The 24,028-nt window shown below is 34.7% G+C and overlaps 1 protein-coding gene across 10 annotated transcripts in view; it reads left to right on the top strand.

Moving 5' to 3' along the window:
• The window catches only part of CYRIA (CYFIP related Rac1 interactor A), a 53,514-nt gene that overhangs the window by 13,813 nt on the left and 15,673 nt on the right, over positions 1 to 24,028 (top strand). For 3 of the 10 annotated variants that reach the window (XM_085218058.1, XM_085218051.1, XM_085218052.1), the window contains 3 exons: positions 2,450 to 2,500; positions 4,355 to 4,423; positions 19,718 to 19,797. In XM_085218058.1, the coding sequence (XP_085074184.1) occupies positions 19,728 to 19,797 (70 nt within the window). In that variant the 5' untranslated portion in view covers positions 2,450 to 2,500; positions 4,355 to 4,423; positions 19,718 to 19,727. Of the gene's footprint in view, positions 1 to 2,443; positions 2,501 to 3,061; positions 3,099 to 4,354; positions 4,424 to 16,364; positions 18,093 to 19,717; positions 19,798 to 19,992; positions 20,073 to 24,028 lie in introns of those variants that run through there. The other 7 variants (XM_085218055.1, XM_085218054.1, XM_085218056.1 and 4 more) reach the window with 7 other exon arrangements.

Here is a 24,028-nt window from a genome sequence, read left to right as displayed (position 1 = left end):
TCAGCCCAAATGTTTCAGTAAACTTGCCTCGCGGGCCATTCCATGCATTTATTGCTAGCTGAACAAGATGTGCCTTCTGGCATCTACTTGTTATTTTTTACATGCCTGTTGCATACCCCTTTGTTGTGTTAGCTTTACTGAACCGGACCGGCATTGTTTTCACTAGACATTTGATTATTATTTTTTTTTAATTTTTATTTTTATTTAGGATCAAAAGACATTTGGATATCCAGAATAAGTTTTTTAAAAGGTTAAAAAGGCTTCCACAACATAAAGCAGGTTTTGTTAAAAATCTAATACAGTGCTAGCTCATAACTGAGTTGCACTTAGAACAGTAAGTATAAACAGCAAGCTTGCTGTAGTTTCATGATTATGCTGAGCAGGAGGTACTTCATTATAGTTGCTGGGCTTTGTTTCAAAAACTTGGATTTTTTTATATAAAAATGTATCTGGACTTCCTAAGTAACTGTCCTAGTCCAGCCAGTCTGTAAGCTTCTAGTGAGTAAACTTTATGCCTGTTGTAGGAGAGCTCACTTTTCCTGCATTGTTCTTTTTTTTTTTTTGGTGAAAATAAGAATTGTCTTACAAATCTGCTTTGTTATCCATGAATATGTGGAAATTGTCAGCATACTTGTAATTCAACAAATTCACTTACCTTTCTGTATATCTACAATAGATGTCAAGGTTTCCAGTTCACATCACCCATACGATTAGGGATGACTCCTATTCTGAACACAGAGATTTTTTTCAAAACAATCCAGTTAATTTGTTTTGCATTACACCAATTCTGAAGTTTGTCATATGTTTTATCTTCTGTCCTTACATCGTAACATTCATCATTTTTCATTTCTTACAGCAGCTCTTCATTTCATACAGATTAGGTTTTTTTTTTTTTTGTCCCAATGATTCCAGCAGTTCTTTATCTTAATTTGGACAAATTGTTCTATAAATGATTAATTTCTTGAAAAGCATCTCTGTTCAGATGTTTTAGTGGAATTCTGAGAGACACATCCTATACATTTAGGGGGGATGTAGTAGTTGACTGTTGAATTGTGAACTTTGTAGTCCTCTTTTCATTTAATACTTTAGAAAAGAAGTGGGAATTTAGCAGCTTTTTTCCCTCACTAAGGCACTTCTCTTTTCTTTCTCGTGATACCGAATTGTGAATTCAATTAAACTGTGTTGCCCTTGGCATCAGTGGCTGAAAATGTCTGTTTTTTCAAATTGATTTCTCTTGATGATGGGTCTAATAAGTACAGTTCTGCAGATGCCTACTCTAGCATGAGATTTTTAATTGATTAATTAATGTATTTGTTTAGAGTTAAGGTGCTTATCTATCTAGGCTTTCCTCCCCTTTCTCAAACTGATTGAGGATTTTTGTTGTTGTTGTTTCTCCTCTCCAAAGCAAGTAAATACGGTGTCAGAATAGTCTGTGCTGGACCTGCCCTTTCAAAGCTAATCTCTAGCTTTTCTTTCTTTTTTTTATCAGGCATTCAAGTTCCGCATTCCTGTTTCTTTACCTGCACAGTGGAATCCTTTCTTACCGTATTCATCCTTTCTATTCTACCAACTTCACTTTCTCTCATCCCGTGAATTGCTTTGTTTTCGTTTAACGTGAATCTTGCTCTGTTGTTGCTTGACCACTCTTTCCAGTTACTTTTAATGACACGAAATTTGGAAAGTAGCTAAACGCTTATAGCTGGGAGTTAACACGAAGCCGTAAGCGAGATAAAGTGAGATACCCTCTTTGAAACTTTACCATTGTTGCTCACTTAGTGCTGAAGTGACTGAATCCTTCAGACTTGTCCTCAGTGTCAGCAGGTCAAGAGGAAAGGGGTGATGATTTCATGCATCTTTAATCAGTAGAGACTGTGGAAAATTATGGTAGCTGAGGCTGTCTGTGCCTTATAGGGCTGGAGGGTCAAAAAAAACTTCTGTTACTTTATCATTGCTCCAGAGGAAATAGTAGTTTGCTGGGTTCTGTGGGTTGTTTCCAGACTCTTTTCTGTCCGTGGGTGTTCCTGTTTTGCCTGTTCACTGATTCCTCTTTCTTGGCTTCTTTCCCACGAGTCGTGAAGTTAAAACAGTAGAAAAGGTTTCATCGATTCCTATTATTCAGTTCCTTGTAACTCTCCATGGAGACAGTTAAAACTGCTGAGAGTCATCCAGTTTAACTCTACAGGACCTTCCTAAGCTCGGTGTGAACTTTTTTTGGTATCCTAACCCTGTGAACAGTAGTTCACTATCCTGGTGCACTGTACTATGATAATTGACCTTTCACTTTGGGGTTAATGCACAAGAGAAGATATGTTCTTGTTGCTTTTTAAAAAAGAAAAAATACTACAATATTTTAAAGGCACTAAGGTAATTTTTTTTTTAAATTTATTTTTACTTATTAATTTAAACTTTCATTAATAACTATTCTTAAAACAAATTTTAAAATTCACAGATTGCCACCTCTCTCTAAGTATCAGGAAGGCTCTGGATCATCTTCAACAAGGTAGGAATCAGTTCAGGTACTTTCAATCTTGCACAGAAGTTGTTGAGCAGATTCAAACGTCATAAATAATAAATGAATACACAACCTCCTTTGAATGGCACCTTGATATACAGTTTTACTGTTGCACCTAACCGCTGCTTTCAAAATGCTGCATGGGCATAATATTCGTGTTTTATGGCTTTAATTGTTTTTGGGTGTTTTGGTGGGGTTTGGTTTTTTTTGGTAGAACAAAAAAATGAGAATTTTTCTCCCTGTGTACTTTCTTTCATTAATGCCACTGTTTGTTTTGAGTCATTTCACTGTTGCTATTAGGTTTTCTGTTTAGACTTTGGGACAGAATTGGCCTAGATTGAAAATGTTATTTGTTCTCATCTCTCTTGAAGTCCTAATATCATTATTATTTAGGCCTTTTCCTGCTACTTTTTTTCAGCTCTTGACCACATTCCTATCAAACTGACTCAAAAATAAATTCTCTATACTCTCCACTGCTACAGAACTAGAGAGAATTTGCAGCCAGTAGCATAATAAAGCAATGCTGAAAGTACATTTTTTTTTCCCTAGAGAAGGGGAGTTCCCTGACTTGACCAGCTACTAATTGGTATGAAGGTTTGTTTACTCAAAGGAGTTATTCCTAATTAGTTCTCTGTGTGGGTGCTGTACTTGAGAAATTAGAGTTTCATTCTGATTTAATTTGATCTGTCTTTATAATGAATTATAGTACTTTGTAGTGAGGTATTTAGTTTTGGGGGGAAAAAAATGCTACATCACTCCCTGAGCTTCAGCAGGGAATTCTTCTTTGCAAAGTGTTGAAACACTCTTATGTTTTGAAATGAACAAAAATCTATAGTTAGATTAGATATGATTGTAGCCATATCTTTGTAAGTACAGCCACAGAAACATAACCATGGAATTTTTCATACCAAAACTTAATTCAGCTGATTTATGTACCTGATGAACTTTACTTCTATTTTTCCAGTCATTAGAATAGTGAATGAGAATGTTTGTGAAGAAGACTGTGGAGCCATATCAGCAATGTTGAGGGCATGGTTGAAATGGAAGTTCACTTCCTGTCTTTAGTAAATTACTTTCTCTTAAGTTGGTTTCAATTTTTAGTTGGAGCAAACTTATACTGCTGTAAATTATTTTATTTAGAGAGGTGTAAAAGTGATGTAAGAGCCAGATCTTGGGAATAGTTTTCCCTATAGTTCCTTATGAAGTACCTGGTCCATGTATGTTTTCCTCAGCTTCCTTTCCACACATTTTCAAAAGAAAATGATCACTGTTAATCGTTTAAATTTCATTTTTTATTTTGGAAATTTCAGAAGACTGGAAACTTCGCTTATGAATTTAAATCACTTCAGGTTAACTTCTTTCAGTGTGAATATTGCTCTAAATAAATGTAGCCACAAATAAGGAAGCCATTATTTATTTAGTGTGTACGTATAGCTATATGCTAAATAGCATAAATGTGTTATTTTCATTATTTATCTTTTTTTTTAATTCTTAATGTAAGGCATAACAGTACCAGTGAGCATTGTATTCCTGTGGCTGTACAATCTTGATAACTGCACTTTATAAAATTGAAATTAAATTGAATTTGTTCTGAAAAATTATATAGCATAAAAATTAAGTTAAATATCTGACCACTTCAACCCAGCAGGATTTTCTAATGGAATTACTTTATAGATTTGTGGATATTTCATATTTCATTTTTAAAATAATAATTTCAGTTTTTAATTGATAGAATGCAGTATATTTACTTCTAAAATAAAATTGTTGTTTTTTTTTTTTTTCTGAAGAGTGAGGGAAAAGAAGAGTTTTTTCATGTGTAATCTTGAATTTTTTTCATGACAGACAGGCGTTGAATGTTTTGCATCAACACTTGGGATTTTCGAATGTGAATTGGGACTACTTTATTTCCAGGTAAGATATAGTAAGTGTTTGTAAAGTATCTCCTTTCTTTTACACTGGTTGTAAGAAAGCTAAAGAATGCAATAAGCTAAACTTTACTGCGTATGAAGTGTTTGTCTTTGTAGAACGAGACCACTTTTACTTGAGATTGAATAAGAGATTATTTCTGATGAATTTTTATTTTCCTGTAACCAACTCTTCATGGTCTGATCGTATATAGGACTTAATTTTATGATTAAGTAAGTAAATGCTTGGTAAGCTGATCGACATTAAACATGGTTGTTCAGTTCTGTCTGCCCCTTCTGTTGTATCATCACCTGTCACCACATGTGATGTTTGGCTTTAGGGAATTTGCTGATGAAAATCTGTGTGATTTTCAATGACTTCTAGAAGGATTCACTGAATCACAGAATTGTAGTGGTTAGAAGAGACCTCCAGTTATCATGTCCAACCTCCCTGCTAGAGCAGGTTTCCTACAGCAGGTTGCAAAGGTAGGTGTCCAGAGAGGTCTTGAATGTCTTCAGAGAAGGAGACTCCACAGCCTCTCTGGGCAGCCATCCTGTTCCAGTGCTCCATCACTCTGACAGTAAAGAAGTTCTTCCTATGTTCTGCTTTCTACATGTTGCCATATTGCATGCCACTGAAAAGAGTCTGCCCTAATCAACTTGACTCCTGCACTTTAGGTATTTATGAACAGTTATGAGATCCTCTCTCAAGCCTACTCTTTTCCAGACTGAACAGTCCCAGGCATCTCAGCCTTTCCTCACACTAGGAAAGAGTAGTACTACAGGCCCTTAATCATCTTTGTTGCCTTCCACTGGACTCTTTCTAGAAGATTTGTTTTTTTTGAACTGAGGAGCCCAGATTAGCTTTCTCCCAGTTTAGACTCTGAATCATCTCACAGTAGAATCAAAAAAAATACTACTGTTGACACAGGGAAATCAGTGCTAGTACTTGTAACATCAAACTGTTTTATTGGCTTTAATGTATCCTTCTTGCTTGCTCTCTGCTCAAAGAAGTTCAGTGCATGGGAAATAAGATGAAGTTGTGAACAGCTGCAGTCTTAAGTAACTCGGGAGGAAGTAGAGGATGATAGAGTAGAACTAAAAGGTTTTAGTAGGTAGATGTAGTTATAAGTTATCACAGAAGATTTTCTTCTTCGTAGTCAAATATTGCAAGTCATGTCAGTTTTGCTTACGAAGATCAGAATGGAAAGCTAAATGTAATGCTTCATGTATGGCCAAGTCAGTGTCAGTCATGGTTCCTGTGCTCAAAGGCTCCACGTTGCTGGAATCAGTTCTGTCAATTCTGACCCAACACTGAGCTGTTTGCCAGCCTGTTCTATGCTGTTGGGGAAATATGAAGCAAACATATTTTGTGCTAGACTGCTGCAGTATGTAACACTTAAAAACTTACACTAATATCTCAAGTTATTAAAGAAAGTAAGGTCTCAAGAAGTATTACTATTCATCCAGTGGTGTTGGAGAAAAGGAAATTTTGTGCCATTAATTCAGAAAGGGCTGCTGTGGGCAGATAACCGCAAAGACTTCGATTTGTGGGAGGTAAAAGCAAGCCCAACCTGGCAGCAGTCTGACTGGCTTTTTATCAAAGCGGGTTTACAGTAACCAAATGACCCCAGGGAATCAGTGGCAGTCTATCAAATTAAAGGTATTTACTAATTATGTGGATGTTTGTTCAAAAGCAACAAAGCCACCTGCAGAGGAGCTTGGAAAGTTTAAAGACTCATTAACTTAAGGATCACAAAGGTTTCTGTTGAAAGTGGAAGCAACATATTTGAAAAACAGTATTCCAGTTTCATTTCACTGGGTGGTTAAACAAACCCATGTCTATGGATGTGAAATTGAATGGAGTAAGCCTATCATCTTCGATAACTTCTGCGCTGTAGGAAATTATTCTTATCTACCTTGCAAATTAATTATATGATTCTTGAAAGGAATATGGATTAAATCAATGAAGTTGCTGCATTTTATTTTCACACTTTATTTTCTTCCTTAAATGGCTTTCCAGCCTTTTGTCTTGTTACAGTCCTGTAGAATTCAAAATAGAAATTATGCATAAGTCCTACCTGTTAAAGGTTATGAAGATAATATTTCAAATATAATTTAGGGCCCATTCAGCTTCTTAAGTGAAGGAAGATCTTGCTGTGCTGGTGAGGACAGAGTCTCAAAATGACTGCTCTACATTGGCTTATCCATTCAACTGGAGAGGGACTGAGATAAGTTGAAGTATAGGGCAAGGAGATCTTTAAAGACAGGAGAAGTAAAATGGAATGGAAGAGTAAAGGGAAAAATTGTAGGAATGCCAGAGAATACTGTAAAATAAAAGGAAATAATGAGAAACAAGGAAGGTGAAATGAGGAAATAATGATTTACTAGATTTAATTCAGTCCACAGAAAGTTAACTGTTCTTACAGAGTAGTTCATAATTCTTTTAGTAGGAACTACCCTGGTAGAATTTTTTTTTTTTTTTTTCCTAATCTTTTTAAGCTGATAATTTTTTGAAGTCTTAATTTTTTGGTATTATAAACCTTTTGCAGATGGTGATACAATTTCTTTTTTCAGAATTAACCCATTAAATATTCCTTTAATGACCTGAAAGATTGTCTGTCAGGAAAGATAAAGACAAAATGTAGACTGTGGAAGCGTCTAAACACATTTCCCCAAAATAAATTTCTAAGAATGAAATATTTAGAAATGCTTTAGGGCTTGTTGTTGTTATTTTAATATTACTGCACCCGAAGCAGTTCTTTGTGGTCATAACTGCAAGCTGTTTGAGCTGTGTTGAAAGTCTTGCATGATAACATTTTCCACTTCTCTTAGTGCAGAGTCTTGTAGCTTTTTTAATATGAGCCGTATCTCTTACAACTGTTTCAAAATGTATGGCATGAAATTGTTCTGATTTTCCATAATTTGAATTTCCTTATAAGATTTTGTTAAACTGTTCTCAGAAATGTTTTTGTGTGCATATATTCATGTGTATCTATTAACATTTTTGAAATGACCTTGGGGGTCAAGAGAAATGTGGAATGGGAAGAGAATAAACTATATTTTGATTTCCTGTTTTCCAAGAACACGCAGGAAAGTTTCTTAATTAAATAGTAACATAGTAAATGTAAGTTGATGATATTTTTCAGGTCTTTGGATGGTAGGAAAATTCCTAATGACCAGTTGATAAAAAATGCATATGATTATTTTCTACCAAAACTGTTGCAAGTTTTTAAGATGAAAATAGTGCAGGGAGAACACCTTCATAAATTTAATCTAATTCAGGCAGTTGATTTAGATGCCTGTAGTGCATTTTGAAGCCATATAAGGAGTCAGGATTGATTCATAGGTGCCAAAGTAACCATCTGAACTGAATCTCTGGCATGAATTATTACTTCACAAGAATTATGTGTTTAGTACCTCAACCATAGTAACATTTTGCTGACTTTTCAGGTACCATGATAGAAGGAGAACCTGAGTAGTAGGACTCTAGAATATCTTTTAGACGTGTTCTAGAAAACAATTCGATGTTTAGAAACTAAATGATAAAGATTCACATCTGTTAGTGTGAAGTCTTTGACTATTTCTTATTATGCTTGTGGGATGTCTTTTGTAATTTTGTAATGCATCAGGTGAACTATGTAAGAAATAGTTTTCAGCTCAGATTACTTTAATTCATTATTGAATATTTACAAATATAATACACGAATGTGTTTCATGGAGACATGAAGAAGTGTACTGTAGAAAACACAGTTCTTTGTCTTGTGTATTTTGCCAGATATGTTTTACAGAGAGATGAGCGCATCCATCACTTTCTCATTTTGAAGCAGCTTTAGATTGGATTTCTGTCTGCTTTAACAGAGTGTGATTCAGTCAGAAACCGAAATTGAAATGGCTTCCCTGAATTCTGGATTCATACAGGATGATAGTGTCCTAGCAGTTGCTAATGATGAGGTGTTCACTAATTTACAGTGATGAAACTTCTTGAAGTTTTTGAAAAGAAGAATATGATTTTTCAAACAGAACAAAGGCTGCACTTTCTATTGACTTTTCCAGAAACAAAGATTCCAATTTTTCACCAACAGCAAAAAAAAAGGTCATAATTCATTTAATAGAAACTGCTTCAAGGGATTTTTCTGGTATTTTTTTTTTTTTTAAATTGCAAACATCTTTTTCTGCAGTGTTCACCTTCATTAACACAAGTTGCTGACTTCCTTCCTCAGCTACAGTTCTTCCTACACTCAGAGGTCAGAAAAGAGCAAGATCAACAAGCCACACATCTGGCTGTCTCTCTTTCCAACTGGAACAAAGAAACAATTTTTTTAAATGACTTTTTGAGTTAATTGTAAACAATTTGGTTTTGGAGTCTCTGACTTGCAGCAAATGTTTGTTGTAGGCGGATGTAGGGAAAAAGGACTATGTCCTAATGCAATTCCTTTGTGACCAGTGAGGGGAAAAAAAATCATTTAAAAAAAAAAAAAAATCTTATTCTAGCATTGAAGTATGCTCAGAATTTTGAGTGCATGTATAGGACATTTCTCAAGCTTAAAATTCATGCCTTGAAGATACAAAGAGAGATGAAAGTAGTTGCTTATTTCAATTTCCTATACTCTTGTACAGCGATACTGATTTTTTTTTTCATTTTATTTTCAGCAGTTGCATGTCAGTACAAACTGACAGTGATAAAAGAATGGGGGCAAGCAGTAGAACAAGCCTATTTTAAAATGAGAGTTCTGATCAAATCTGTTTTTCTTGTATTCATATTTCTAAATGCTTTTACTCTAAGAAACTTCTATTAAAAAACTATATTTACTCTCATTTATCATTAACTAACATTTTGAAACCTAACCCTTAAATAATTACTAAAACATAACCATTGGAAAGTAAAAATGGTATTTATTATTTTTCACATACCTTTTAGCATCGGTTTACATCAACTGATCTGGTCTATAAGATTTACTTTTCTTTTAATAAATGTTTTATCTAAAAGGGAAGTAAACACTAGATGTGTCTTCTGGTGTTTTTAGATTTTACAATTGTAAATACTAAATTATTGGTGTACATCAGTTCTGAAATCCCAGCTACTTCTTAAATACTTCTTTATACCTTTATCAATATAATTTGTGCTTGTATTACTCCAATATTTTGGTTTATTTAATATGCCTTTCTTATATGATAGTCTTATTTCTAACCTGATCATTCTGCTAGATATTTTATCTTTGTCTAGGCATAAAAAATAAATGGTTAATGCTGATTCACTAATATAGTGCACTGTTTGGAATTATCTGACAAACATAACTAAAATCATCCAAAGAAAATGTTATCTATCAATTTGTTTCTAGGAGGAAAAATGAGCTTTATTATGGTTATTTTTTTTATCAAATTTGTGTTTGAGTTGATAATGCCACTTAGTGGATAATGACCTTAACTACAGTCTCTGCAGAAACAAACCAAGTGTCAGAAAGTTATCTTTCTTTATGTTATAGTCTTTTTTCCTGGCTAGAATCTGCTGATTGTTGCATGGTTTCAAAGAATCTTCTGTTCTCCCCGTTTTTTGAATCAATTCAGGTTCTAAAAGAAATGTACAAAAAGTGAGAATCATTTATTACAGAGTACTAAAGCTAGAAGAAAAGATCTTCTTATTTGTCTATTTTGTTTAATTTAAAATATTAAATACTCTTGGTCCTGTTGTATTTATTCTTTAGTGAGTGAAATATAGATGGTAGTAGCTGATTATATTGGTGTTTTGAGAAATTTTTCGTTTTTAGCATTTGTGATTGGGGGATTAGGTGGCTGGGCAAGCCATGGCCTTGAAGAAATATTTTTTATTTAACATCTCATGTTTTTCTGAAGCTTTCAATTGCACTGCTTTCATTAGTAAGTAAATTGAATTAAGTACAGTAAAATACTGATCGAATCAAAGGAGAGGGAAGAAAACAACATTAAATTTCCTGTCATGTTCCACTGCTTTACTATAGATTGACTTAAATTTTCACTGACTTAAATGACAACATTTGTGTATCATGAAATTGGGAATAATTGAGGGTTTTTCTGCCTCACCCCATTCTCCAAAGAACTCAAAGCAAGAAGCTAGCACAGACCTCAGTTTTATGGCTCTGAGATGAATGAAATCACAGCCTTTCTCCTGTGGGCAGAGCAGAAAGAGCATGGCCAGCAGATGAAGGGAGGTGACCCTCCCCATCTCCTCTGCCCTGGTGAGGCCACCTCTGGAGTACTGTGTTCAGTTCTGGGCTCCTCAGTTCAAGAAAGACAGGGAACTTCTAGAGAGAGTCCACAGAGTTGATAAAGGGCCTGAAACATCTCCCATATGAGGAAAGGCTGGGAGACCTGAGGGGAGATCTTATCAATGCTCATGTGAATACCTGAAGGGTGAGTATCAAGTGGATGGGGCCAGACTCTTCTCAGCAGTGCGCAGTGACACAACAGGAGGCAGTGTTCACAAACTCAATGTAGGAAGTTCTACAAGAACATGAGAAAGAACTTTGCTGTGAGGATGATAGAGCTCTGGAACAAGTGAACCAGAGAGGCTGTGGTTGCTTTTCCTCTGCGGAAATTCAAAACTTGCCTAGATATCTTCCTGTGAGACTTGCTGTAGGGAACCTGCTTTAGCAGGGGGTTGGACTTGATCATCTTCAGAGGTCCCTTCCAACCCTTATGATTCAGTGGTTCTACGATTTCTTTATGTCACTTCTGTTTAGGTGTGAATTGGAAGTTAGTTATGATTGAAAATTAAGTGAAGTTCTTTGCTCCTTATTGAGTAAAACTTAAAAAATGTTGCTCTAAACCTAATCATAGTGTTTTTTCCATAGTTCCTAGTTCTGAAAGGCACAAATTGTCTATCAAACAGCACAACTCAAGAAAGGCAGTAAAACCTGTTGGATAGAACTAACTTCCTACATTTTGATTACCCATAATTGGCTTCTTAAAGCTTCAAAACAAATAGTACTAATTGAAACTTGAATAATTGTAGACAGAATTTCTGTTCACATGTAGAGTACACCGGTACTGTCAAAGACTCGATGTAGCATGTATTACTTGCAAGTTGAGATGCCTTGTTCATAGTTCTCACTCCATTGGATGCTTCAGGAAAAATCACAGAATCACAGAACTGTAAGGGTTGGAAGGGACCTCTAGAGATCATCGAGACCAACGACCCTGCCAAAGGAGGTTCCCTACACCAGGTCGCACAGGTAGGCGTCCAGGCGAGACTTGAATATCTCCAGAGAAGGAGACTCCACAACCTCCCTGGGCAGCCTGTTCCAGTGCTCCATCACCCTCACCATAAAGAAGTTCTTATGCACATTCGTGCGAAACTTCCTATGCTGCAGCTTATGTCCGTTTCCCCTCGTCCTGTCTCCACATACCACTGAAAAGAGACTGGCCTCACCGCTATGGCCGCCACACCTCAGATATTTATAAACCTGGATCAGGTCCCCTCTCAGTCTTCTTTTCTCAAGGCTAAACAGACCCAGTTCACTTAGCCTTTCTTCACAGGGGAGATGCTCCAGGCCCTTCACCATCTTTGTGGCCCTCCGCTGGACTCTTTCCAAGAGATCCCTGTCTTTTTTGTACTGGGGAGCCCAGAACTGGACACAGTACTCCAGATGAGGCCTTACCAGGGCACAGTAGAGGGGGAGGATCACCTCCCTCGACCTGCTGGACACGCTCTTCTTAATGCACCCCAGAATGCCATTGGTCTTTTTGGCCACGAGGGCACACTGCTGGCTCATGGCCAACCTGTCGTCCACCAGGACGCCCAGGTCCCTCTCTGCAGAGCTCCTCTCCAGCAGCTCATGAATGAAAATGATGGTTTTCATACTTTTAAATGTAAATTTACAGTTGGTTTTAAACTAAATTATGAGTTAAAGAAAGAGGGAATGGGAAACCAATGTAATGGGTTTTAATCTTGATAGTCATTCTGAAATTTGATTATTAAAGTACTATCTTGATTAGTTTGGCTTTAGCTAGAAAATGAAGTAAAGGCAGAGGCTAAGTTCATCCACTGTTACTGTAGCTCTGGTCCCTACAAAAATTCCATTCCGATAGTTCAGTGCAAATATATTAGTATATATAAACTAATATAATATATAGTATAATATATATAGTATATATTACTAATATATTAGTAATTACATCTAGACAAGTAGTGGCATCTTACTTAAGCATAAAGATCACAAGCATTTCAGATAAAACGTGACTGGTTTTTATTTAGAGCGTACGTTTTCATGTGCTTTGTGTAAAACTTGTTCTTTCATAGTGCAGTGCTGTACAATGTTGTGTAGATTAAAAACACTCAGGTGTGTCTCCGGTTGAGATTTCCATTCAGACAGTAGAGGGCACCACGTCACCAACAAAAGCTTCCTGGGTTTGTGTTATCTTTATTTGAGTGAAGCCATGTTGAATGAGCAAACGTCTGTAGTCTGGTCTGTGAGTTTTAAATGTCTCCTTCACAGGAAATCCACTGAGTAGCATTGTAGGGTTGTCAAAACAACTGTACAATGTTCACTTTTGTCCATATGTCTAACTTTGCTCACATCATTGAACAATGCTGTTTTCTTTGTATAATATGCCTTTATAGGCATGTGCATCTTGCAATGTGAAGGGAATAAGCTGTTGTAAATGAGTTTGTGATTAATCATCATGAAAATTTGTCAGCTAAGTAAAAATAGATTTTATAGGGAAGTAGAATAAAGTCGCTACTGTGCATCGATTTTATTGTCTTAACAAAAAGATATCATGCAAATTTCATTGCTAAATTAAGAGTAGCTTCTAGTAGTTATTTAAATTAATTATGGTGAAGCCTGTCAGGGTCAGTCAGTATGTTGTTTCAATTTTCATTTCCACTATCTAATGGAATTTTTAATTAAAAGGATGGAGTTTTAATTCAGCACCATTCTCAGTACTCTTCCCTTATTTGTCATCGTATGGAAATTCCAGATTTGTTAAAATACAAAAAAAAGTTGCAGCACGAAAATGTTTTTGGCATTCTTTGCATATAAAACTAGGAAATGGTTTTCCTAGAGGATATGCTCCTTAAAGTATTAGGCACAATGCAAGTGCCTAATAATACAAGATTTATATTTATATTTCCATAATTAAGAGGGCTAATATACTTGCCTAGTAACTGAATGTAACTTTTTAGGCAGGATATTTTGTAGAAATGCAACAGTCTTGAGATTTCCCTGTAAGTTTTAATAAATTGGGAGTCTAATGTGGAAGAATGAAAGTTTATAAAATAATATCAGAAGGAATAAAAAAAAATGGCACAAGGCTAATTAAGCTAAAGGGAAGAGTTGCTAGGATTCATGCATTTCTATAGCTCCTGTCTAATTACAGATTACACTATGGTTTTGGAGAAGACACATTCTGCAATATATTTAATATAGCCCCCCATTCCCTAACCCTGACTATAAAATCAATCCTTGAAAAACCTTGAATTTAGTACTTTCTACTCTGCTTTATGTTTAATTTATTGTCCAGTATAACGATGAAGTAATTTTTCCTCAGCCTCTCTGATTACCAGACCAACTGCATTTATAGGTTTTTATTTCAGACACTTGCACTGGATTTTCTATGAGCATTCTATGAGCATATGAAATACTCTGTTTGGCATAGTTAGAAGGCTGAAAAATTGGAAGACATTAAAAGGTAGAAAGAGCAACAATGACAGTTTTCTTCTGTGTTTCTAATTTTTCATGTGTTCATATTTTGGTTATAATTTTTGTGAGAGAAGACAAGAAGGAAATTCTGAGAAGAGTGGCTGTGACTTCTCTTAGGATATTTGTGAAACATAAGTTCAGTTCCTCCTGGAAAAGGATGAAATGGTTTTGTTTTGAAGGAAGAAACTCAGCACTAGCTAAGCCTGTTCTGGTTCAGTTAAAGGCATCTCATTTCCATGCATCAATTTGGTAACCATTCTTGCTTTGCTTACCTGATATCATGAACTGATGGAGTGTGGGGAGATTGATCCCCTTTCTGGTGTTTTAAGCATCTGTGGAAGTGATTCATTGGATTACAGTTACTGTACTTTGCATATTCAGTACAACAGTACTGAAAATTACAACAGTTTTTTTTTTTTTTTTTTCCAAACAGAATTTTTATTCTAATTATTTCATTGATTTCTATTCTTTTTATTGGTCTGTGAGTCAGAATCTAGATATTTTGGTTTTCTGGTTTTCATTCTTTCATGATGGCTTTTTGACATAATACACTTTGAAAATACATAGGTGTTCTCTTCAAAGTGTATTAAGATGCGAGGGTTGGCATGTTGAAAAATTCCTTTAAAAAGCAGCAAGTTCATCTGAGGTAACCCTTTTTTATTTTTATTTTTTTTTCCACTTCAAAAAAATTTTAGTGAAACCACAAGCCAAGCTCTTAATCCTTGGGGCTATAAATACTTGTATTCTTGGCCATCTCTTCTAACGTTTTGTGATTATTTAAAAATCTATTTGTCGTTACAAACCATTTATTATCTTCTTCTGACTTGCCTCACCTTTCTTGTAGTTGCTAATTGTGTCCTGCAAGTTACCTATTAGTTGACAGTAAAAGCTCTTGGCTTGAAGCATTATTTATCTAGGAACTATTATAAAATAATTGTTCAAAGGAGAAGCTATTCTTTTTATCTTGGATTGCTTTCACCTTGAACAACATTTTTCTTTTATTCTACTTTCCATATTTTTGCATCAGTTTTGGGGGATGGAGTTGAGTTGGATTTTTTCTGTGTATATCCATCACCTGAATATGAATAAGGAAGGTGAGACGCTGTTATTTCTTTGCTTATTTGTATTACAGTCTCTCTGTATGCTCTTGCTCTGTGGATGACTCCAAGGACTGCGTGTTTCCATTTTCTAGACTCTCTTGTGGAGTTAGTCTTCCACAAGTGCTTTAGAAGAGAAAATGTTTTTAATATGTTTATTGCAAAAGGATAAGAAGCAAAAGCAAAAATGTTAGTAATAGAGTTGGCAAATGTTAGAAATGATTTTTTAAATCTTCCTTCCTCTCCCAAACAGAAAAACGAGTGATACGAGTTTTCTTCAGAAAACAAAGTACGTTATCATTACTAAGAAACTTTGATGTTTAGTCAGGATTTTTTTTCCATTATCGTTTCATTCTGTAGTTCAGTAAGCTATTTTCTAAGCTGTGCAGTTCTGCATTGTTCTAATGGAACAATGCAGGAAACTACATAGGTGAGTATCACGACAACTTGAAATTGGGCGTTTTGATCTAAGAGATCTTGGGTTCAGATGGTGCTATGTTTTGTTTTGGGTTTTATATCACAGTTAATTATTCTTGCAGTAAGGTCAGTTACACTGTTTTAATGATTCTAATAAGCTTAATACACTACAGTTCCCTCAGACTGTAGATGCATGCATACATCAGTGCAGCTATTTCATTAGAAGTCATCATTCCTAATTACTGATTGCTGCTCCTGAGCTTGGGAGTCTCTGTTTCTCCTGAAACTCCCAGTGGAGCTTCTCATGAGAACTCTCTCAGCCCCATTTAGTTAGGGTGATCTAAATGAATTTAAGTAGTAGGTATTTGCTGATCCAGCTCATTTTCACAAAAGCCTTTTAGACTATGTTTATGTACATGGGCAGATTTAGGAAATTATATATGGCAAAGGAGCACTGATCAACAGTAGAGGGTTGAGCTGAACCATGTGTCTTTTTTCCCTCATACACTATTTAAATACTTTGTTTGTCTGCGTGTGGCTGTTGTGATACTGCAGTTTTTGAGTTTGTACTGATGTAAATAAGTCCTGTAAAGTCAGATGAAATAACTTTATTAAAAGTTACTGCTTCCTAGCAATACAATATGTATAATATTGTAGCTATCAATTAAAAATAGTTCAGAGTTCCACAATTTAAAATTATGCAGGGACTTAAAGCAGTAAATCCGTGAATATTTTGAAGATCTTAAAAAAAAAAAAAAAAAAAAAAAAAAAAAAAAAAAAGTTTCGCGTTTGACATACGAAACTGAGTTGATAATATCCAGTTTGTGAACATTGATTACATTTTCAAAACAGGATTTCATTATATTTGAGAGAGTAGATAATATCCATGTCAGATTTGAAGGACTGATGGTGGGGAGCTGTGTTAGTGTTTTATTTTCCACAATTCAAAAATAAATTGATTGTTTTACTGTAGGAGAAGAAATTTAACGCAATACTTCTAAAATGTCTGAACTAAATTACTGAAATTTTGGGAGCAAAGTGATGCAACAGAAAACCATCCTATGGTATTTTAGTTTTGAAGCTCAACACTTTAAAAAATGCTAGTGAATAATGGTATGAAACGCAAAATTCTAAACGTATGCTCTTGTTCACAAATTTCTTACACTTTGCTTGCATCTGTGTGCAACTAATTAAATGTTGAGCATTGAATAAGGACTAATGAGCTTTCAGCTGTCAGCAGTACTTTGGAAAAGTATTTTCAGTGTTCATAGTTCATATAAATATATATTAGGGTAAGCTTTGATCATTTGAAAAGGTAGAAAATTGAAAATGCAAACATTGTTGTGTCTGCATATCATCATTTTTAAAGCATACTGATAAAAGGTTATGTTCAGAGGGATTTGGACACTAAAGAGAAACTGCTATCATTTAGGAGTATTGTGACAGCAATGTTTTTATGCTTGCATTGAGTCTTATTTCAGCATTTGAACTGATTTTGCAGTAAGTAAAAGAAAATTCTTTCTAGTTTAATGAAATGAAATTTTAAAGTCTCTAGATTAAGCCTTTCTATTTGCTACTGTGCATTAGCTTTATGTTTGCATTTTTGTCGCAACTGTCGTTTATATACTGACTCACTGAGAGTTTATGCCACTGATTGCTTTGAAATCTCATGTTATCATGGAAGTGTTTTGCAGTTCCTGAGGTTTGAAAAGCGTTATTTCCAGGGAAAGACAGTTTGAAAGATCTAAACTGTGGAAGGAGAAAGCTATGAGGAGTAAAATAATGCATCTTGGGGCAGGGAAATATGCTTATTAATGTTTCTATTAAGATGAAGATCAGTCTTCTGATACAGAGTTAAAAACATAATATTGAATGATGTTCAAATGTTACTTGGAACTAGACTTGCTTTTGGTTTTGCTTTTAGAAAGCCAATAAGGAACTATTTTGAATCATTAAAAAAAGTGAAGCTTATTTAATAAATGTTTGAGCCATGACTTCTAGATGTTGGTCGTCAGTATCACTTATTTTTTGGTTTTGTGTATATTGAAAATAGGTAATGTCAAGCCACTGCCTTTAAGATAATTGGAAATTGTAGTTTAACCCTGAAAATTGATGTAAATTTTGTGTCTGGGGTCTTGTTTAGTAGTTTTAAAATTTGGATTCATTTTCTGTATGAGGATTGTAGGAAAGGATAAGAAAATGAAAAGCTGAAAAATGTAGTAGAAATTCAGGAAAAATATATTAGAAATCTCCATAGCTATGGTGTGATATAATTCTTTAAGAAGGAACTGAAACCAAAAACTGGGCACATGACCTAAAGCTATTCAATGCAAATAAGAGTGCTTAGCCTCAGTTTTTGGCAAAGGGAACAGCTTTCTTGCTGTTCGAAGCATGCTATCAGCTAAACCAGTCTCCGGATGCAGAGTTAACTTTGACAGTAGAAGAAATGATTGGATTCTCTCTGAAGACTGAAGGCAATGAGGTAAGATACAGCTTAAAATGAGTTGAAAGTGAAGAATCCAAACCGAGTCAGTAATTTAGAATGTGGTAGTATTTCTTGGTAATATAAGTTGTTTATGTCAGGGTTAAGTAAAGGAAATCAGGTTTATGCATATTGTTTTCCCTGATCTAAATGATGTTATAAAATGCAATATAAAAGTGTGATGAGATGTTAAATCACTGAGTATACAAGGTTTGGTGCTGCATAAAATTGCTTCCTCTGTTCTCATGCTTTTCCCCTTTGTAAGCTAATCATAAAGATAGGCTCAGTTCATACAATGTACATCCTGTGAAAGTGAAACTGCATCTCATTTTTGTGCTTACATATAGATGCAACTTTATGAGTAACACAATGATTCTTCATGTTTCAATGCTGTTTATGTAAGATGATGCTAACTGTATTGGACTTAACAGGCTGCTCACTGGATCAGTTCTGGAGAGAAAAGTTTGAAGAAATATTTCATGCAAAGCAAAGCTATTTCTATAGCAAAAACCTGGTTTACATGAAGCTGTGTACTCTGAATGTATTCTGTACGTTATGGAATGACTGTGACTGCTTTTAAATCTCCAAATCTTACATTGCCTTCCTAGGAGATGTATCCTTTACGTACATATAAAAATGAGAGCTTATGATACTTTTTCTTCTGTAGTGCTTGAGGGAGAATTTGAAAAAATACCTTTGTCTTCTCAAATGGAGTTTTGACCATATACAAGCTTAGAATAACTTTTGTGTGTATGTTCTGATCTCTCAAACTGAAAAATAGATGAGCATGAGATGTGAGCCCTGAGAGTCATGATTCAGAGTACTGAGAATGTTTTTTCAAATAATTTTTAAATTTAAAAATCACATTTTTCTACATCTGGGGAGACTGTTTATACTAATACGTGATTTTCATGGTTTAATTTCTCACTTCTGCAAAAAAGTTTGTTTACTTCCCAAATCTGTACTTTCACATAGTTTTAGAATAACACATCATTTTAAGAGCTGGTGTAAAAGTAACAAAAATAAAAACCAACGAAATAAAACCAACTTTTTCTTCAGTTCTCCTTCTGTGTTTTGTTTTTGTGTTTTTTTTCCACAGAGACTTGGTTTTTGAGAATTGGTCACTTTTCCTTTTGGCTGTTTTTCTTACTAACTGCAGGTGCAAATATTTTCACTGTGATAAAAGATAGGAATAGCAGATAAAAGAGTGCAGAGTTTGAACTTTATTTAATTAAAAGTTAAAAAAAAAAAAGGCATTTTAGCTTTCTAATACATTATTGTTTTTAAACAATTGAGTAATTTTAATGAAATAATGCAAATTTATGCTAAGAGTCTAACTCAGCAGTTACAATACTTACAATACAGTTTTCAGTTAGTTTCTTCTAAGTAAATAAACTCATAAATCTCTGTATTTAATAATGTACTGATGTTTCAATTCCAAGTTGATGGATAGAATTTCTGTATCTGTACGAGGTTTTATTCTCCACAGAGCTGGCCATCAGAATATTTCTTGTGGTCCAGAACTTGTCATAATGTTTAATGAATGATGCAGACTGTTTCAAACCTTAGTGGTAGTTTTCTAATTTTATGTATATAACTGTTTATGATTTTGTTGCATTTGCTAGGTTTGCTGGGATGGGTAATCTTCTTAAGGTCCTTACCAGGGAAATTGAAAACTATCCACATTTTTTCCTGGATTTTGAAAGTAAGTTCAAACAATTACAAGGTTGTGAGAGAATCTTTTTCCTGACTTAATAGTGAACTAAGGGAAAAAAAAAAAAATCTTAATATGGATTGTTTGCAGTGTTTATTTTCCAGCGCAACCAGTCTATCCAAGTCCTTGTCTCTAAAACCATTTGTTCACTCAGAACTCCTTTTCTCTTCCTTTTCTATTTTTCAGGAACCAAATGGGAAATCTTTTAAAAGTTCTCACTTGCACAGAGCTTGATCAGGGGCCAAATTTTTTCCTTGACTTTGAAAGTGAGCAAAGCTTCTTGCCTGGCTTGCCTTCTTTGCTTATTACTTCCTAATAAACTGCATGTGCTTACGCGTCATGAAGCAATTCAAAAGGGATTTGCAAGCAAATTAAATTACACTTTGGTTGAGTATTGAGTTTTTTTGATAACTATAAGACTGTGTAAAACTACTTCACGAGAAGATGGCAGGATGATAGATACGCAAATAAAATATAACTAATTTAGTTTCAGAACATTTTATAAGTCATTATTAAATTTATATGTGAATGAACTTCAGCTTACTCTAACAAATCAGGGTTAATAATATTTGTTCGTTGTTTTTCTTCATTGAATGGAAATATATTTACAGTGGAAATAATTATGAGAAGCTTAGAAAATACCAACAGTGTAGGTGGCTGGTTCAGTGGTGATTTAACTGGATTATTATAGTTTTTAAAGAGTAATGAAGTGGTATAAGTGTAAGTACTTGATTGCATCTCTCTTAATTGCATGTTTATCGGTTTGCAGACAGTGTTTCACATACTAATTTCCTTGTCACATTTGTTTCTGAATCAAAGCTATTTCCCTTCTCCTGGTTATGCTTTTCCTGCATGTACTTCCGAACACTTTCTTGAAAACTGGTCATCAAATCCTTAAATATGGGTTAATCTTAACTGCGCTAATTGTGTGAAATGCTTTTTATCAGAATGCTAACAGCGTGTGATGTTTTCTCTCTTAAAACCTTCAATCTGAACAACACAAAAAGTTTTGAAAGAAGCTACTTTTTTAATAATTTGATTTTTAGGTATGGTTGAAGAGAGAATTTGGGATAAGTAGGCACAAATATTATCACCTTGAGTACTTTTCTGAAATAATTTATTCCTGAGTTATTCTTAAAAAAAAAAAAAAAAAAAAAAAAAAAAATTACATGAAATGAGAAACTGCATATACGTGCTTAGAAGAACTGGTTCTAAAAGTCGTTTAAACACATTTAAATCTTAAGAAATTGTTCAAACATGCTTTCTTGGATTAGAACTGGAGTGTACGAATGTAACATTGTACATGCTTTAATCTTCTCATCTAGATCTCATTTACCACAACATAAAGAATCAGTTTTAAATTATGAAGAAAGTTAATTGGTTATTTTGGGTTTGGAATAAGGTACTGCAGGCCCTCAATCCATTTTCTACTTCTGTCTGTATAATTTAAGAATTTTATTCTAAAACTTGGATGTTAACCTTTGTACAAATCATCAATTTTTTTCTGTCAAGTTTCAGGACACTTCAGAAGAATGCTGTGCCGCGCTCTTGCAGAGCTTTTCAGCTGCTTTGAACTTCTAGACTTTATCAGTCCAATCATGTCCTATAATGTAAGAAGGTCCTACTAGCTGTGACTGCTGACTTAGCAGGAAACAGGTGGCCTGGCAGTGGTAGGCCTTGTAGAAGTGAGAGGGGAAAATGCCTATTTTACTGCCTTGGTAGAGAAGGTTGTTGGTTTTTTGTTGTTTTTTCTAAAACCTGCTCTGCCAACAGGAACAGAGGTGAGGTTAAGTGCCTACTCCCAAGGAAATGCAAGCAATTGGTGTAAGCACTTCTGCACTTGTGTGTAAGCACACAACTACCTAGGGATTGAAATAGTCTTGGAGATTTTTGTGGAATAATAAAATCTGTGTTCTATGGAAGGAACGTAACTCCAGAGGCATGTGTTGGCTTGGTGTGTTTTCTGTATTTCATTTTTTGCATCGAAATACTGAGTTGTTTGTGTAAAAACACACACCAGTGTATTGGCCATGGATGCCAGTCTGTGTGTATGCTTGCTGGCCATGTGAATTTTTGTTTTCAATTCGTTTTCAGCTCAAGTTCAGTGGATTAAAAAAAAAAAAAAAAAGGTATTAGAAACTAATGCAGTTAAAAGGTTTCCTTCATGGTCTGATAGTGATAGGACAAGAGGAAGTGGTTTTAAACGAAAAGAGAAGAAATTTTGGTTAGGTGTTTGGAGGAAATTCTATACTCAGAGGGTGGTGAGGCACTGGTGCAGGTTGCCCAGAGATGTGGATGCTCCATCCCTGGCAGCATTCAAGACCAGGTTGGAGATGGGATCTTGAGCAGCCTGCTTTGGTGGATGACAACCCTGCCCACAGTGATCAGAATTAGAAGTGGATGGTCTTTAAGATCCCTTCTAGCCAAAGCCATTTTATGAGTCTATGATTATAAATTGAAAAATAATAAAAAGCCTTTCTAAAGCTTTGAGAAGATGTCTTCTTTAGTGAAAAATTAGATTTTGATGGATTCATGATAGAGAACCGTAACATAGAATCGTAGAATGTCAAGAGGGAAGGCAGAAGTTTTGGAGCAAAAAATTTTCTCTGTTGCTGAAAACATTCAGCAATTTCAAATGTATTTGTATTATGCTTACAGTTAGTATAAGATTATCATAGATTTCCTACATTCAATTTCAAATATATTGCATGAAAAAGGTTAGCTTCCAGTCTCTTTAAGTATTTACTCATCATTCAGCTATCTTCCACTTGATTCACGTGATATATCTTAGATGAGAGTCTTAAACAAAGAATTAGGTTCATAGTAGAAATCCTAGTAGTGTTCCTCTCTGTTCACAAGGATTTATTCAACTGTGCAATACCTGTTTGTATACTTTCTTAGGAAAAAATCATGCCTTTGTTCATCTCTGCTTTAGACTGTGCAAATTACTGAATGTTGAACAATTTCAAGTGTTAGTGAAGTATTGTTATTCAGTAACTGTTTGAAAACGTTGCTGTGAAATTTTACATATCCCAGGGAGATTTCTGAGTTCACCTGAAAGAATTAATACTAAACAATATAAAAACACAGGAAATATTCTGAAGAATGTCCCTTTTTAAATGAGGGATGTGTTGATTTGATGTGTTTACTGTATTTCATTTTTTAGCATCAGGATATTGCTTTTTAGTTTTTATCCACTTTTTCATTAGCAGTAAGCTGAAACCTCAAAGTAAGTCTGGCAGCACTACTTCTGAAATTTTTGCAGGGTTTTGGGATATTCCTGCCCTGGGATTTTTTGCTGTTCTTCATTTGAAACTTATTGTACCAGAAAAGAGTTTGTGGCATACTTTTTTCTCCTGTGCATAAAAAGTGCCATACAAATATTGTTGTATTAGTGGTTTTTTGTTTTTATAAAAATGAATATATATTTTTTTTTTAACTAAAAAAAAAAAAAAAAAACACAGAAATAACATTTTTTCCTACCGTAGAGGAGTAGATCTATGGATCTAGATACTCTCTATCTCCATACATCAAAAATGAACTTTATGTGCTGATATTGCTCAAAAGTAATGAGCGTTTGTATATAGGAAGTGGGAAAAGAATGTGAGGGTGTAAAATTCTCTGGACAATTGATTTAAGATGGTCTGAGTTTGTGCTTCTCCAAAGGGGTGATCCCATGGCTAGTGCTATGTTACGTAGACTCGTAGCTATGTGCTAGAATTAACGTGTATAACAAACGTTGTTGCACAAGTCATGTGTGATAACTGTTGTGGGAAAATGACTTTGCTAAGAACTAGCTGTTCATATATATAAATATATATAAATATATATATATATATATATATATATATATATATATATATATATGATACAACTTATTTCCTCAACTTACTAAATACTCTCTCAGTCAGCTAAATCTGAGTGACTGCATGGTTGGAAGAGCCTTAGCTCTTAGTACACAAAAATGAGAACAGAAATGCAGAGCAGAATAATGGCAGCAGAACAGATCTAGATATCTTAGTTAAGAAACTACACTGTAAGTTCAGCATAATAGACTTCAGTTTTACTTTTTTCCCTTACAACCCTTAGTTAACACAGGTCTCTCAGATAATCATAGAATCATAGAATGGCTTAGGTTGAAAAGGACCATAAAGATCATCTAGTTTCAACCCCCTAGCCATGGGCAGGGTCACCAGCCACTAGACCAGGCTGCTCAGAGCCA

The sequence above is a fragment of the Meleagris gallopavo genome, chromosome 2 (genome assembly GCF_905368555.1).
Source record: "Meleagris gallopavo chromosome 2, MGAL_WU_HG_1.1, whole genome shotgun sequence".
NCBI lineage: Eukaryota > Metazoa > Chordata > Aves > Galliformes > Phasianidae > Meleagris > Meleagris gallopavo.
Note: the sequence above shows the minus strand (reverse complement) of the source record. Positions and strands in the feature narration are given on the sequence as shown.